Source organism: Saccoglossus kowalevskii, chromosome 6, assembly GCF_978046115.1.
Source record: "Saccoglossus kowalevskii chromosome 6, keSacKowa6.1, whole genome shotgun sequence".
Lineage (NCBI taxonomy): Eukaryota > Metazoa > Hemichordata > Enteropneusta > Harrimaniidae > Saccoglossus > Saccoglossus kowalevskii.
In genome coordinates, this window is record NC_140646.1 from 30396344 (window position 1) to 30413871 (window position 17528).

The 17528-nt window shown below is 35.0% G+C and overlaps 1 protein-coding gene across 1 annotated transcript in view; it reads left to right on the top strand.

Moving 5' to 3' along the window:
• The window catches only part of LOC100377901 (1-phosphatidylinositol 4,5-bisphosphate phosphodiesterase gamma-1-like), a 66975-nt gene that overhangs the window by 42953 nt on the left and 6494 nt on the right, over positions 1–17528 (top strand). The window contains exons 18-31 of the mRNA XM_002742208.4: positions 1327–1527; positions 2569–2688; positions 4867–5044; positions 6952–7020; positions 7439–7542; positions 8113–8270; positions 8884–9038; positions 9341–9437; positions 13665–13880; positions 14811–14965; positions 15055–15172; positions 15440–15598; positions 16150–16238; positions 17006–17193. Coding sequence (XP_002742254.1) covers positions 1327–1527; positions 2569–2688; positions 4867–5044; positions 6952–7020; positions 7439–7542; positions 8113–8270; positions 8884–9038; positions 9341–9437; positions 13665–13880; positions 14811–14965; positions 15055–15172; positions 15440–15598; positions 16150–16238; positions 17006–17193 — 2007 coding nt within the window. The remainder of the gene's footprint in view (positions 1–1326; positions 1528–2568; positions 2689–4866; positions 5045–6951; positions 7021–7438; positions 7543–8112; positions 8271–8883; positions 9039–9340; positions 9438–13664; positions 13881–14810; positions 14966–15054; positions 15173–15439; positions 15599–16149; positions 16239–17005; positions 17194–17528) is intronic.

The following is a 17528-nucleotide window of genomic DNA, read 5'->3' on the forward strand; positions in this document are numbered from 1 at the left end:
CTGATTTTTAGCTGTTCCATGACTGTTCCACTGATATCTAAAGAACCACCCATTGGATTTTGATGAAACTTGGCACACAGATGCTTCAAACTAATGCGCAGATTTGATTAGTTTTGGGTAAAAATCTGTGCAATATTAATTATCTAATTTGCATAATGATTAATCAATTTTCGGCTTTTCCACTGATATCTCAAGTACTAATCATCACATTTCAATAAAACTTGGTACATAGATGTCATATGACACTGCACAAACTTGATAGTTTTTAGGGTGATATCAGTATATATTAATTAGCTAATTTGCATAATTAATTAATTTTCAGCTTTTGATATTTCAAGTAGTAATCATCACATTTCAATGACACTTGGTACATAGATGTCATAGGACACTGCACAGACCTGATAGTTTTTAGGGTAATATGAGTACATATTAATTACCTAATTTGCATAATTAATTAATATTCAGCTTTTGATATTTCAAGTAGTAATCATCACATTTGAATGACACTTGGTACATAGATGTCATAGGACACTGCACAGACCTGATAGTTTTTAGGGTAATACGAGTACATATTAATTACCTAATTAGCATAATTAATTAATTTTCAGCTTTTGCTATTTCAAGTAGTAATCATCACATTTCAATGAAATTTGGTACATAGATGTCATAGGACACTGCACAGACCTGATAGTTTTTAGGGTAATATCAGTATATATTAATTAGCTAATTTGTATAATTAATTAATTTTCAGCTTTTGATATATCAAGTAGTAATTATCATATTTCAATGAGACTTGCTACATAGATCTTCTAGGATTATGCAGACACCTAATTAGTTTTAATTGGATATTAATTATCTAATTTGCATAATGTTCCACTGATATATAAAGAACCACAAATTGGATTTTAATGAAACTTTTAAAGAGAACTATGCAGAAACCCAATTAGTTTTTGGTAAATATTTATGCTTTATATTAATCACCTAATTAACATAATTAATTAACACTGATATCTCAATTACTGATCATCACATTTGAATAAAATTTGGTACATAAATGCTCTAGGACAATAGACAGACCTGATTAATTTTGATTAATATTAATTCTCTAATTAGCATAATAATTCATAATTTTTTTTGTTCTGTTCTGTTCATATTAGTTACCTGATTTACATAATTAGTTTTCAGCTTTTCCATCAATATCTCATGTACAAGTAATTTTGAATTAATTTTTAATGCGTCTTCAATACTCTCAGCACACGGGAGTTCTTTCTAAGCTTTCTTTGATTCACATTATCGTAATTCAAAAATGTCTTATTTATTTTCTAGGGCTAAAGATAAAGTCAACCACTGCCGGATCAAGTCAAAACAAGAGAGAGGTCTTACCAAATATTACTTGTTAGATAACCTACTATTTGATAGTCTGTATAGTCTGATAACACATTATAGAACATATCCATTGAAAAGCAAAGATATGGAAATTGTCCTTACTCACTCTGTACCGCAACCACAAAGCCACGAGAATAAAGAGTAAGTTGATTTATTCTGTCTGTGATTTGGTTTTGTTTATTCGCGCAGCAAGTGATAGCACACTTGTTCCCTGCTTATTAGTCTTCTGAACAACATGCTTTCTTTTATCATGAATAGTTTTATATTTCGTGATTTCATGACGATGATGATTTTTACAGTAAGTCTTAGAAGTATTGGGGCAGCACGTTAGAAAAGTTGCTTTACTACTAATTCGCAAACTACTTTGGTTTGGACTAAAGCAGATGACCTATTGTTCGAATATTCTGACACCATCAAATAGTATTCATCTCTTAAAAAAAAAAACAATATTTTATAAACAATAAGTTTGAGATTTTACTGGACTGAAGACTATGCAAAATTGTTTGTGTTGGTCAAAAATGCTTTCGTCAAAACCATACTTATCTTCGTGAACAGGTTTGTTTACTGCCCTAATATTTTTCAGACTTGCTATGCCTGCCAAAGCTCGATCGTTGAAATGTGAACATTTCTCTGGGCTGATACGACTCTAAGTGTCAGCAACTTTCACAGAAATTTGTGTTTTTTCAGATATTAATTTTAGACGTACATGATATAACTGGTGTACAGAAATTAATTATGCATCATTCTAGGGCAAACTTATCATGGTAATTTGCAAAATATGCAGTGATTGTTGGGCGTTGCTTCAAAACAAATGTTGAAAAGAATTGAATATGGCAGATAATAAAATGCTTATGTGCAAAGTTTTGAATTGTGGGTAGAAAAGCGCCACCAAGAGCTAACAATCTGTAAAGTCTATTTTACGTTACGTTTTGTCGCCAGCCAGATTTTTTTGGGTCAACAAATGGCGACCGATATAATTTTTTTTAAACGCCATGGAGACCAAAATGTTTGTAATCTAGAGGGCTGAATTATGGTATTTATTAAATTGTTAATCACTTTTTCTATCATTATATCAAAGATTGTGTCACAGTGTATCAGGTGATAGGAAAGCTACTTTGAATTTTTGACTCTGAATTTTACACTGGCACACTCATTTTGACATTTTCTGATGTTGTTTTCTAGCTGGTATCACAACAGACTTACACGAAAAGACTCAGAAAACATGATGAAAAGAGTTCACAGGGATGGTGCATTCTTGGTTCGCAGAAGTGAAAGGATAGACTACTATGCTATTTCATTCAGGTAATTATGTAACCTTATCACCATTAGTTCCCTCTTTTCATCACAAATTCAGTCCAGTTTATAGTCCGCACTTACTTTCAGAAGATTGGGACAAAAATAGCCAAATTTTTTGAGTAAAACCTTAAAATTGACTCAAGTGGTGCCTGCCTGTTAGCTTCAAAATTAAGGTTCATTTCCAGAAATATTGAAGAAAATATTACAAATATTGTAATATTTTTCAAAAATTTCTATTTTTTGAACAATTCCTTAGTACACAATGTTAAGAAAAAATTGCATTTTTTTTTTATACCCAGGTATTATCTACCATAGGAACCTATGGTAAACACATTGTAATACTGTCAAATGGCAGCTATCCACTAAAAGACAACCATCATTTCCCAAAAATAAGACTGGTATTGCCTTTGAGTACAATTTATTGCAAAATGAACAAATTCTTGGTATTTTCATTCATGTGTCGGCTTCTACCTAAATGGTTTGTAAAAGTATTTGTATGTGTATGGTGAATAATTATATAATTAAAGATTTTAGTTTTCTTTAACTTATTTTATTTTTTTAGATCATCTGTCCAAATTAAAAATGTCTTTAGTAGTATTTGATGTACAGTCAAACCTGTGTTAGTGGCCACCTCTTTACAAAGATCAACTGCCTATAGTGACCACTTTTAGGCAGTTACACTGCATATGAGTAACCTGTGTATAAAGACCACCTGTCTATAGTGACCAGTTTTAGGCAGTCCCAAGGCATAATGTATGAGCAACCTGTGTATAAAGATCACCTGCCTATAGTGACCAGTTTTAGGCAGTCCCAAGTCATTATTTATGAGCAACCTGTGTATAAAGATCACCTGCCTATAGTGACCAGTTTTAGGCAGTCCCAAGTCATTATTTATGAGCAACCTGTGTATAAAGACCACCTGCCTATAGTGACCAGTTTTAGGCAGTCCCAAGTCATTATTTATGAGCAACCTGTGTATAAAGACCACCTGCCTATAGTGACCAGTTTTAGGCAGTCCCAAGTCATTATTTATGAGCAACCTGTGTATAAAGACCACCTGCCTATAGTGACCAGTTTTAGGCAGTCCCAAGTCATTATTTATGAGCAACCTGTGTATAAAGACCACCTGCCTATAGTGACCAGTTTTAGGCAGTCCCAAGTCATTATTTATGAGCAACCTGTGTATAAAGACCACCTGCCTATAGTGACCAGTTTTAGGCAGTCCCAAGTCATTATTTATGAGCAACCTGTGTATAAAGACCACCTGCCTATAGTGACCAGTTTTAGGCAGTCCCAAGTCATTATTTATGAGCAACCTGTGTATAAAGATCACCCGCCTATAGTGACCAGTTTTAGGCAGTCCCAAGTCATTATTTATGAGCAACCTGTGTATAAAGACCACCTGCCTATAGTGACCAGTTTTAGGCAGTCCCAAGTCATTATTTATGAGCAACCTGTGTATAAAGACCACCTGCCTATAGTGACCAGTTTTAGGCAGTCCCAAGTCATTATTTATGAGCAACCTGTGTATAAAGACCACCTGACTATAGTGACCAGTTTTAGGCAGTCCCAAGTCATTATTTATGAGCAACCTGTGTATAAAGACCACCTGCCTATAGTGACCAGTTTTAGGCAGTCCCAAGTCATTATTTATGAGCAACCTGTGTATAAAGACCACCTGCCTATAGTGACCAGTTTTAGGCAGTCCCAAGTCATTATTTATGAGCAACCTGTGTATAAAGACCACCTGCCTATAGTGACCAGTTTTAGGCAGTCCCTAGTCATTATTTATGAGCAACCTGTGTATAAAGACCACCTGCCTATAGTGACCAGTTTTAGGCAGTCCCAAGTCATTATTTATGAGCAACCTGTGTATAAAGACCACCTGCCTATGGGAACAAAATAATTAGCATTCTGTTTATAATAAAACAATTTTTTATTTCCTCTACACAAATAAATTTCATTATTTTCTGGACAAATAGTCAATCCAACCTCTATATAAAGACCAACTCTCTATAAAAATCCCTTTAATGAAGTCCTGTGGATGGATAGCTATACACATGTTTGACTGTATACTAGTATACAGATAGGATGTCTGCATAGAGTATACTGTTGAATTGTCTTATACATGTAGCTTTACATGCCAGAATTTAAAATATTGTTATTCTCATTTATTTTGTACAGAGCGGAGGGAAAGATTAAACACTGTAGAATAAAGGAGGAAGGCAGGTTGTTTACTATTGGTACAGCACAGTTTGAAAGTTTGGTTGAACTGGTACATTATTATGAGAAACATCCATTGTATAGAAAAATGAAATTAAAGTATCCAGTGAACCAGGCAATTGTTGATAGAATTGGAATGGTAAGATAAGAATGCTTTTCAGATTCCATATGGAGTTTCATATGATGTGAATGGTTGTGTGGGTTCTATATGCTATAATGAGTTATGTGGGTTTTACTTGCTATGATGGTTATATAGGGTTTACATGCTGTAATGGACTGTGTGGGTTTCGTGTTGTAATTGCTGTATCTGCATGTGATGTTTTATGTGGGTTCCATATATATGTAATGAGTTGTGTTGATTGAGTTTCATATGCTATAATCTGTTGTGTTGGTTCCATGTGATTGGATGTATGGGGTTCCATGTGATTGGAAGTGTGGGTTTCATGTGTTTGGTTGTGTGGGTTTCATGTGATTGGATAAATGGGTTTCATGTGATTGGATAAGTGGGTTTCATGTTATTGGATAAGTGGGTTTCATGTGATTGGATGTGTGGGTTCCATGTGATTGGATGTGTGGGTTCCATGTGATTGAATGTGTGGATTTCATGTGATTGGATGTGTGGGTTTCATGTGTTTTTCATGTGTGGGTTTCATGTGATTGGATGTTTGGGTTTCATGTGATTTGATAAGTGGGTTTCATGTGATTGGATGTTTGGATTCCATATGATTGGATGTGTGGGTTTCATGTGATTGGATGTTTGGGTTTCATGTGATTTGATAAGTGGGTTTCATGTGATTGGATGTGTGGGTTCCATATGATTGGATGTGTGGGTTTCATGTGATTGGATGTGTGGGTTTCATGTGATTGGATAAATGGGTTTCATGTGATTGGATAAGTGGGTTTCATGTTATTGGATAAGTGGGTTTCATGTGATTGGATGTGTGGGTTCCATGTGATTGGATGTGTGGGTTCCATGTGATTGAATGTGTGGATTTCATGTGATTGGATGTGTGGGTTTCATGTGTTTTTCATGTGTGGGTTTCATGTGATTGGATGTTTGGGTTTCATGTGATTTGATAAGTGGGTTTCATGTGATTGGATGTTTGGATTCCATATGATTGGATGTGTGGGTTTCATGTGATTGGATGTTTGGGTTTCATGTGATTTGATAAGTGGGTTTCATGTGATTGGATGTGTGGGTTCCATATGATTGGATGTGTGGGTTTCATGTGATTGGATGTGTGGGTTTCATGTGTTTTTCATGTGTGGGTTTCATGTGATTGGATGTGTGGGTTTCATGTGTTTTTCATGTGTGGGTTTCATGTGATTGGATAAATGGGTTTCATGTGATTGGATGTGTGGGATTTATGTGATTGGATGTGTGGGTTTCATGTGTTTTTCATGTGTGGGTTTCATGTGATTAGATAAATGGGTTTCATGTGATTGGATAAGTGGGTTTCATGTGATTGGATGTTTGGGTTCCATATGATTGGATGTGTGGGTTTTATGTGATTGGATGTGTGGGTTTCATGTGATTGGATGTGTGGGTTTCATGTGTTTTTCATGTGTGGGTTTCATATGATTGGATAAATGGGTTTCATGTGATTGGATGTTTGGATTCCATATGATTGGATGTGTGGGTTTTATGTGATTGGATGTGTGGGTTTGATGTGATTGGATGTGTGGGTTTGTGATTGGATGTGTGGGTTTCATGTGATTGGATAAATGGGTTTCATGTGATTGGATGTTTGGATTCCATATGATTGGATGTGTGGGTTTTATGTGATTGAATGTGTGGGTTTTATGTGATTGGATGTGTGGGTTTGATGTGATTGGATGTGTGGGTTTGATGTGATTTGGTGTTTGAGTTGCTTATGCTGTGTGATGGGTTTTGATTGTTTGCATGATTGCTTACCATTATCATCCTATTTACACCAAGGGCACTCTTTGGAGAAAGTCCACATTATCTGTTCCTGCCCCCTAAATCACATAGTTTGATCTGGTAAAGGATAATAGATTGGATAAGTACTTTCCTGTTTATTTCAGGAGCCTGAGGAAGGAGCTGTATACGGTGTTGCCGGAGTTTACATGGATCCAAATACATTTGTTGCAAAAGTAGGTTGATTTGAAATAAACGCAAACAACACATAAATGCAGCTGTGATTTTTACCTTTATTAAACATTTTTAAAATAGGCATTGTTTTATCCCAACAAAGTTCAAAAACAGGGACTTGTAATTGCCTATCTGCGCATCTGTTCTTCCGAACATATATCTCTGACATGTCTTGACAAAACACATTCTGATGACTTCACACATATGTCATACATCATGTACAGGTTTGATAATCCAAATAAATTTTAGTGCTAAATAATACTGCCATTCTGGAATTTAATCAAACTTTCACAAGACCAAGATGCATTTCCCTTTGTTTTATTGATTTCATATAAAATGGTCGACTGGTGCACATTATATATTTTAAGTTCTGTTGTCTGACATTTCATGACTTGTTGTTTTTATTCCTCACTATTCTAGGTTACAGTGAAAGCACTGTATGATTACCGTGCACAGCGAGATGATGAATTGACTTTCTGCAAACATGCGATTATCACAAATGTTGATAAACAAGATGGCGGATGGTATGTAAATTGAATTAAAAATGGCTGACTCATAACGATATCATAACGAGTTTGCATAATAAATTGCAATTTTTCAGCTGTAATATCTTCTAGGTATTCTGCAATTGCTTAATTAGCATAAATTACTCAATCCTAGCTGTTTCACAGATATCTCAAGAACCTCTCAAAAGTGCTTGCAGGTTAATTCACAGACCAGACTGGTTCCTAATTGAAATGTGTACTTATAAATTATCTGAGGCCAAAAAAGATAGGTTTTGCTTCTCATCATCACACACAAGTTCAGATGCATACATATTATTTACATATTTCTTAGAATAATTAGTTTTCTGTTATTATTATTAAATTGTTTATTAGGCTAACCTTAAAGGGCGGCAGTCGTCGTGTCGCGTCCTGTTCGATTTGGGATTCATAGCAACGTATACAACGCGTGTAAAATACATTGTTTATTTACATGAAATGTGAACACACGCTGCGCGATGACCGCCGCGCTTTTAACTGTTTCCATCTCTCAATTATTGCATGTAAGATCTTTCTGAGCTTTCTCTGGTTTATTTTCGTTCATTTTCCCAGGTGGAAAGGAGATTATGGAGGTAAAAAACAAATGTGGTTTCCATCAAATTATGTGGAGGAGTTAGAACCTTTGAATTCGTCTATGGATTCCAGTACAGATTCTACACCACTGGGGAATTTACAGAAAGGTGTCATTGATATTCAGGGATGTTGCATTGGTAAGCTTTGGAGTAATTAGCATGTGGTTAGCTGATTGGTTGTTTGAATTTGTTGTAATAGGTGATTGGCTGTTTTGAATTTGTTGTAATAGATGATTGGCTGTTTTGAATTTGTTGTAATAGATGATTGGCTGTTTGAATTTGTTGAATAGCTTATTGGTTGAATTTGTTGTAATAGGTGATTGGCTGTTTGAATTTGTTGTAATAGATGATTGGCTGTTTGAATTTGTTGTAAAAGGTGATTGGTTGTATGATTTTGTTGTAATAGGTGATTGGCTGTTTGAATTTGTTGTAATAGTTGATTGGCTTTTTGAATATTAACATATTAACAGTATTGATGCATACTTAGAAGATTATTTTGTTCTTGTAATAACATTATTAATATACATCTTTATCTAATCACTACACTGGTGTGAGATTTTCAGAACTGAGCAATATGGTGAAAATCATTGGAACTTTGAAAATAATCAAATATTTGGAATTCACATTTACTAGTACATGTGCTATAGAATGCAGATGTCCTGTGTAGTACCGCAAAATAACAGCACTGTAACCTAGATATGATGAAAAATGTATAATAATAACTATTAATCTATTTTTGTTTGTTTTACAGATATCATCCCTGGGGGTAAAGGTGAACGTCGTTATGTATTCCGCATAATGAGTCCAAGTCAGCCAATTCCACTAGAAGTAGCGGCCGATTCCGAAGAGGAGGCACTATCCTGGCAAAATAGTATTCGTACGGCTGTGGAGTGGGCGGAGAAAAGGGTAAGTGGTACTTGCATTTAATATGTTGTATTCCATTTATGTTAGAGTTGCTGTGTTAGAGGCACTTCATCCATAGAAGTGCATGCAAATGTTTAAGTGTACTGTAAACAGAGTCAGTAAAAAAATGAAAAATTTTGTACCAATGAAAAATTACCTGGCATTATACAACATAGAATAATATCAACTTTTATGTAATTCAGTCTCCACGAATGACCTAAAATCATCGAAAATTTAAGTGTTTTAAAGTATTTTGATGCATATGAACATAATGTGCAAATATTTTTTTCTAATTTTTTTCATAGGATGTAGATGTTCGTCAACACGAACGTAATTTACGAATAGCCAAAGAATTTTCGGATTTGATAGTTTATTGCAGATCTGTGCCATTCAAAGAAGATTGTAAGTGTTATTCTCATATATGAAAAGTGACTACCGCTACTGTTCATCAAGTTTCATGTATGCGGTTGGATTTATTTGTGTGCATATACCGTATTTATCCGGGTATAAGCCCAGGGTCTTGAACATGGAAAATTGCCAAAAAGAACGGGTGGGCGTTTGCCAGGAGATCCCCGGCAAAAAAAACGAAAATTCGCGAAAATTCGCGAAAATCGGCAACACGCAGTTCGATCGAACTGCGGCAGGGAATAGAATGGCAAATGAAAACATGCAATGGAAATAAATGAACAATATGCAACACTAGAAGTAGAACAAAAATAATGTATTGCTTATAATGTGACAAAAAAACAGAAATAATAAAAATCGACAGTGAGGAATCATTTGAATTGACAAACACGCGTGAACTCAATTAATTAAAATGTCAGGGGTTAAACTGCTTAAAATGATTTCCGGTCTCGACAAATTACGCATCAACCGTCATACAAGATCAATAATAATTTACAAATTTACACAGTAAAAATTATAAAAATTCATAGCTGTTTGAAAAAAACTTCTCAGATCTTTATTTGTACGTTCATTGCCATCTTCGTCAAACTCAAAACCCTCAAAGTCCAAGTCGGCGTCACTGTAGCCGTAGAACAAAATCCCTACAACTTATTCCTTAAGTTCGTCGATATCGTCCCATACAATTTGGATTTCGCAGTCTGTCAGCTTGGCACTTTTCATTCATGTCTAATCATAATAAAGAGACAAGAAAAATGGGGTCGCTCTGCTGCGATGGCACACGATGCTTTTGTTTACAGTCTAGCAATCGTCTTTGACCTTTACGCATCTGCTTTACTGATTGGCTAATAATGAAATCACTACTAGTATTTCATCATAAAGGTCAAATCGTGACATTGCTTTTTTATCAGACTCAACGTTTATTAATGACGGTGAGAGTTATCATTCAGCAAGTTCCGGCGATTGGAAGTTTTTTTTTATCCAACGACAGAAGAATGTTTTCATGACGGTGATGAAAGATGGTAAAAAAGTTGGCAGTCTTCGGCGTGACATTGCAAAATTGATGACCCCAGTTATGGATTCGCAAACTGCTACAAAATATTTTATAAAGCTAAAATAACGTGATTTCAACCACTCTCCCAGGTACGGGTTGCTACAATATTGCAACATTGGTTTCATTGTTGACGGTGCTATTAAAGCCGATCGAGTGCGACACTTGCGGCTCTCCTTTTACGATTTGCCTGAATCGTTTCTAAGTTACTAAAGAAGCACAAACCAAACGGCCGGCCATTTTTAGGGCCACGACATATTTTAAAAAGAGAACTACCGTTTCTGCTTTAATATATATTTTTATAGACTTGCTGACTGTTATGATTCAGAACGCGCTGCCCTGAAGGCAGAAAGCTGTCACAGCTATTTTGCGTTCACCCCTTGTTTTACGCAATTAACATTTTTTATAAGTATTACGACAGTCTTCAAGAAAGTCAACTGTTAATACAACCACAGTCAACGAATAGAAAATAGTTTTTGTTTGTGTGTAGAAAAAGACCCCCTGGGCGTGTGCCCGGATATGACCTCAACTCCTTTATTGTGTCAAAAGTGGGGGGTGGGCGTTTGACCTGGCATGGGCTCTTACCCGGATAAGTACGGTAAAACTGTTTATTTATTTCAAAACAATAATAGAAAATGTTTGTATTTGCTCTATTTGTTCAATAAAGGTGCATAAAAGGCAAAAAATAATTTTAGGTGTGAACACACTAACACCAAACCTACATATTGTGCAACTTTTTATAAGGGTTCTTACTGTAAAAGTTCCCTAGATATGGGTAAACTTTCTGAAGTTAGAACAGATTTTCTTTACTTAAGATTTCATTTATTTTAACCAAAAAAATTACTTTCTGTCCTGGAAATGACATCATTTCAGCAAAAATATACCGGTAAAAGAAAAATATTTTTTACCAGAACAAAATGGACAGGGGTATGCTGCCAATTCATCCCCTCTTCTAGAGAAATTTTGATCTGGTAAAAAAATATTTTTAGGGGCATTTGCTTTAAAGAGAGCAAAATAGAGTGGTCAAAATATAAACCTAATCAGAGTTTTTGAGTCTTTGCAGTTAGTGAGTCTGTCTGTCTGTCTGTGTGTCTGTCTGTCTGTGTGTGTGTCTGTTCCACTGATATCTCAAGAACCATACATTGATTTTTAATGAAACTTGGTGCATAGATGCTCTCGGCCAATGCGCAGATTTGATTAGGTCTTGGTAAAAAGCCATGCATATTAATTACCTAATTTGCATGATAATTAGCTGACTTTTAGCTGTTTTATGACTGTTCCACTGATATCTAAAGAACCACCCATTGGATTTTGATGAAACTTGGCACATAGATGCTCTGAACTAATTTGCATAATGATTAATCAATTTTTGGCTTTTCTACTGATATCTCAAGTACTAATTATCACATTTCAATAAAACTTGGTACATAAATATCATAGGACACTGCACAGACCTGATAGTTTTTAGTGTAATATCACTACATATTAATTACCTAATTTGCATAATTAATTAATATTTCAAGTAGTAATCATCACATTTCAATGAAACTTGGTACATAGTTACTTAAGAACTGTGCAGAGACCTGATTAGATTTGGGGTAAATATTTGTGCATATTAATCACCTTATTAGCATAATTAATGTTCAGCTTTTCACCTGATAACTCAAGTACTGATCATCATATTTCAATGAGACTTGCTACATAGATCCTTTAAGACCTGGTTAGTTTTAGGGAAAATAATTGTGGATATTAATTACCTAATTTGCATAATTAGTTAATTTTTTCCATGAATGTTCCACTGATATATAAAGAACCACTAATTGGATTTTAATGTATTCATCATCACATTTCAATGAACCTAGGACTATGCAGAGACCCAATTAGTTTTTGGTAAATATTTATGCTTATTAATCACCTAATTAAAATAATTAATTAACACTGATATCTCAATTACTGATCATCGCCTTTGAATAAAATTTGGTACATAAATGCTCTAGAACAATAGACAGGCCTGATTAATTTTGGGTTGAAATTTGTTCATATTAATTCTCTAATAATAATTCATAGTTTTTTTGTTCTAATCACATTTCAATTAAACTTGGTACATAGATATTACATTACGCATTATTACATTACGATTTACATAATTAGTTTTCAGCTATTTCATCAATATCTCAAGTACAAGTAATTTTGAATTAATTTTTACAGCAATTCCAGGCACTGATTTGACGCTGAAGTAGTGCTAGATGTTGATAACTTACTACAGTAGGTTACACACTTTGTTTTTAAATTTACAGAAGTTGTAACTAGAAATATAAACATCGGCTGCAAATCAGAGGAATGATTGACAGATATTGCCCACAATGTTTTCTATTTTTGCTACAAGGTCAGGTACACTAGACTTTGAGGCGCGTCTGTCTTTCATTCACTTTTGGTCGGTCATCGTGTAGTTTGCGTCTACAAATCGACATTTGTCCAAGTTGTTTAAGCATCACGATGGAGAAGCAAGGAGTCAAAAAACCAGTTGAAGTGAGAACGAGAGTTGTCGATTTGTATTTTCGTGGACTGTCATTTGCTGAGATTAGTGATCGAAATGGTGTTTCAAAGCAGACAGCTTATAATATCGTCAAATGGTTTGTTACCACCGAGAGTATCCTGCCAGGAAACTGACAACGTTATAGACTTATGTCGAATAGTATAAAACATTGCGACCGCGCATTTACGAACGTGAAATCCGACAAAAACTACTTGTGTACGGCGGCAACCCTCCCCGACGTGTGATGCCAGTGATAAGCTTTTTAAAGCGATTATTTGGTGGCACATCAACCTTTTGGTTCTCGTCGTCGAGAACTAATAATCGAATAACACCCATTCTACTTGTGTATTCAATTTCATTATTGATATACTGGATGAAATTCAAAACTAACTTAAGGTACTGCCACTTTTATGGGCGGAGCTTTCTTCCGGTGCGCTTCAAATTGCAGACATGCTGTCTGCATTATTTGTAACAACTTATGTAAATGTGAAAACAAAGTGTGTAACCTATTGTAGTAAGTTATCAACATCTAGTACTACTTTAGCGTCAAATCAGTGCCTGGAATTGCTGTAATGTGTCTTCAATACTCTCAGCACACGGGATCTCTTTCTAAGCTTTCTTTATTTTACATTGAATCTAGGTATTCCTGGAAACTATTATGAGATGTCATCCTTCCCAGAAACCAAAGTGGAAAAGTATGTTGCTAAGGGTAAAGCAGCTTTATTTACAAGATATAACAAGTTTCAGTTTAGTCGAGTTTATCCCAAAGGACAGCGAGTGGATTCTTCAAACTATGATCCAATGCCATGTTGGATGTGCGGCTCACAGATGGTTGCACTTAATTACCAAACACCAGGTTTGTAATATCTATATATGTTATATAGTTTCCATTCTTTATCACCATCTCTCTCCCAAACTCTTCTGTTCAGGTCAGGTAAGTGGAAAGTTCTAGCAATTATTTTGTATATTGTACACAGTAACACAGAAGGATGTGTCAGAAAAAAAATGTTTGGTTGTTTTACATTTTTTTTACATAAAAATGTATGAGATGAAAAGTTCTGTACATAGTAATGGCCTGATCTTATTGTTAACATTGCATAATATAAGGTTATTATGAGGATACCTCAAAGTATGAACAAAGGCAGTACAGTGGGACTATCGACTGAATTGCAGCTGAGGTCGATACGACGGCGTACTGTCTGAGTGCATACTTTGAGGTATCCTTGTAATAACCTTATTTTTATACATTTTTCCTTCCAAGGATACATCATGGGAATGCTGAAATCCCAAAAGTTTAGAGCAGAATCAGCGAACTTCTTTGTGTGGGGTCCTGTCAAAACCCTGGTGGCAGCCATGTTTGTTTTTATTATTAGAGGACGCTTACGTGCTTAATTATTCCATTATTTGGAATTCGCATTTCCTAATATGATATGATGAAATACCCCATAAATTACCGCAAAATTACGATGAAATATGTATAATAATATACCTTACTGATAGGTGTGATCTTGTTGAAAGTGAGGGAGCCACAAGACTTGTTTTCTGTTACTAAAATAGTGTTTCATCTCTCATATCATCACTTCCCCAGTTTCCCTTCCGTAACCATGGTATTTGGTGACAGTGGATGTGATGGTGAGATAAAATGGAACACTATTTGAGGGATAAAAACAAGTTTGTGGCTCTTGCTCCAACTCAATTTCACATTCTAAGGTCATAGAGAGACAGAAATATATGTTGTTATATTTTGTTGATGTGTTCATTAAATTGATTGCTTCCACATTTACAGATCGTCCTATCCAAATAAATGCCGGCCGCTTTTTGGCAAACGGTAAATGCGGTATGGTGTTGCTTCCTGACTGTATGCGAAATATTGAAGGCTATGATCCCACTGACAAAAATATTCTGAATGGTGTTGTGGAACCAATTACCATAACGATAACAGTAAGCCAATCATATTATACGTCTTATTTTCCACATTTAGCATTACCAGTGTAAACCAATAAGCTTGAAACATGCATTTTCATTGACAGATTATGGGAGCTCGCCATCTCATTAAGACTGGTCGTGGTATTGCTAGTCCCTTTGTAGAAGTTGAAATTATTGGTACTGACTATGATAATCACAATAAGTACAAGACAAAAACAAAAGGTTAGTGCATTTCAGACATTTGTTTTTATAAATTCTTTTTTTTTGACCAAATTAACATACTTTTCTATTGGCAACAGACCTTGATCAACATTTTTTAAGAAAATAAGAAAAAAATTATGCAGGTTTAAAGATGACAAAATTGTAATTTTAATTTGACATTCATAGTATTAATAAATGAGTTAAGTCTGTGTTCAATTATTATTAAAATAAGTCAATGTGCCTGGCAGTTTTGAAAAACTGCTTTCAATTATCTATCACATCTAACAGTGGACAATGGGTTGAATCCAGTCTGGATGGAAGTCTGTGAGTTTGACATCATCAATCCCCCAGTTGCTATGATACGCTTTTCTGTACAGGACGAAGACATGTTTGGTGATCCAAACTTTCTCGGTCAAGCCACATATCCAATATCTTGCATCAGAAATGGTGAGTAACACAAATTTTTTAGTCCCTGTTCAGACACAGTCCAAAACCGGGGACTTATGGATTGACCTTTGTGTGTCCGTGCATTCATGCGTCCGTCCGAACAATCAAACATAATATTATACATACATCATACATAATATTATACATATGCAAGATGGTCGAATGGTGCCTGTTTTTGTGCTAAAAAATCATCAAAGTCAAGCATTTATGGAGGCATTTTGTGCAAACTTGGTACTAATGTTGGACATTATGGGAGCTTGATGCATGATATTTTATTTTTCAGATTGGATTTTAAATGGCCGACTGGCGGCCATTTGGTTTTAATGAATGCAGTTCTAGTGCTATATCTCTGCCATGCTTTGACTGATTATGTTCAAATTTTATATATTCATTATACATCATGACATAGATATATTGGTTTGACTATCTGATTCAAAATGGCCGAATGGCAGCCATGCATGCATGGCTTGTTCTTTATCCTTGTGAGTCTTTTTGTACACATTTTTTTGTACACAGTTTTGTTAATTTTTATAAATTATTCTTAATTTTAGGTTATCGCTCAGTTCCATTGTGTAATGGGTATTCAGAGGAGTTGGAGTTAGGGGCGCTGTTGGTTCACATTGAAATCAGAAATGCAAAGGTCAGCCAAAAAGCGAAAATGTTTGAAAAATACATGATATAATTTAATTGATATGTAACTCTTCGTTATAATAGTTGTTGCGTATCTGAAATGTGAGCAAAATACCATATTTGCTCTATTAGTAGTGTATACCCCTAAGTAAATTGCAGAGGATTTTTCTATGATCAGAATAAGTAATATTTAATGATACAGTATAGTTAGTTTATATACATGTATACAGTATATATACATGGATACAGTTTTGGGGGGTTGATGTTGTACGACAGAAATGACCGTGTGGGTGTGTAAGCTGTATGACAGAGGGCTGTAAGAGTTGTGTCCAGCTCATAAAGGTTTTATCATATAGGTACATTAATTAATTGTTTTGAGCTAATGGTTTTTCATGTATTTCATTAAATCTTGTTTCAGCCATTTATTCAAACATCTACAGTGCGAACCATGACAAGTACAAACATATTCAGTTGTTACTATCACAACTCTTTCAATGCATAACAGCATAATTATGTACTGTCAAGATAAAATTTGCTACAAATTTCAGCCGTGACATCATAATGTATTGGAAACTGGCTGAAACCAGTTTGAAGTGCACGCCTTTTTAAATCTATAAAAGGAATATGTTTGTCCAAATATAGTCAAGCAGGAATAGGTTTGATAAGAAAAATTATTGCATGGCTCACTCGGGTTTCATAGCGTTATATGAGCAAATATGATGAAGTTAAAAAAAATATCTGTCATTTTCTAACACATTATTCTTGGTTTCTGCTTAGGAGGGTGAAGATGGTAACATTTATGCATCTATCCAAGAATTGAGATCTCGTACTCAGGAACTTTCTAGTAGAGTTGTTGCGTATGAATCAGGAGAACCGACAGCTAATGAGACAGCCCAGTACAATGCGATGAGTGAAGAGTTGAGGGCAGCACAAGATCGTTTATTCATGTTGACAGAACAAAGAAAGTAAGTTGAGTTTCTCTGAAATACAGGCAGATCTACACCTGTTAATATTTTGTGACAACATGGCGTCCCAGTAATTGCTATACATCTTCACGAATTGTATTTTCGTGAACCCACTTAAGATGGATCTGAGTCTGAAATCTGTTTTTCGACCCAAAATATGTTCATATCCAACTAGTCATAGTACCAGCCAAATACGAGTCTATATATAATTATTCATAGTACCAGCCAATTACCAGTCTATATACAATTATTCATAGGACCAGCCAATTACCAGTCTATATATAATTATTCATAGGACCAGCCAATTACCAGTCTATATACAATTATTCATAGGA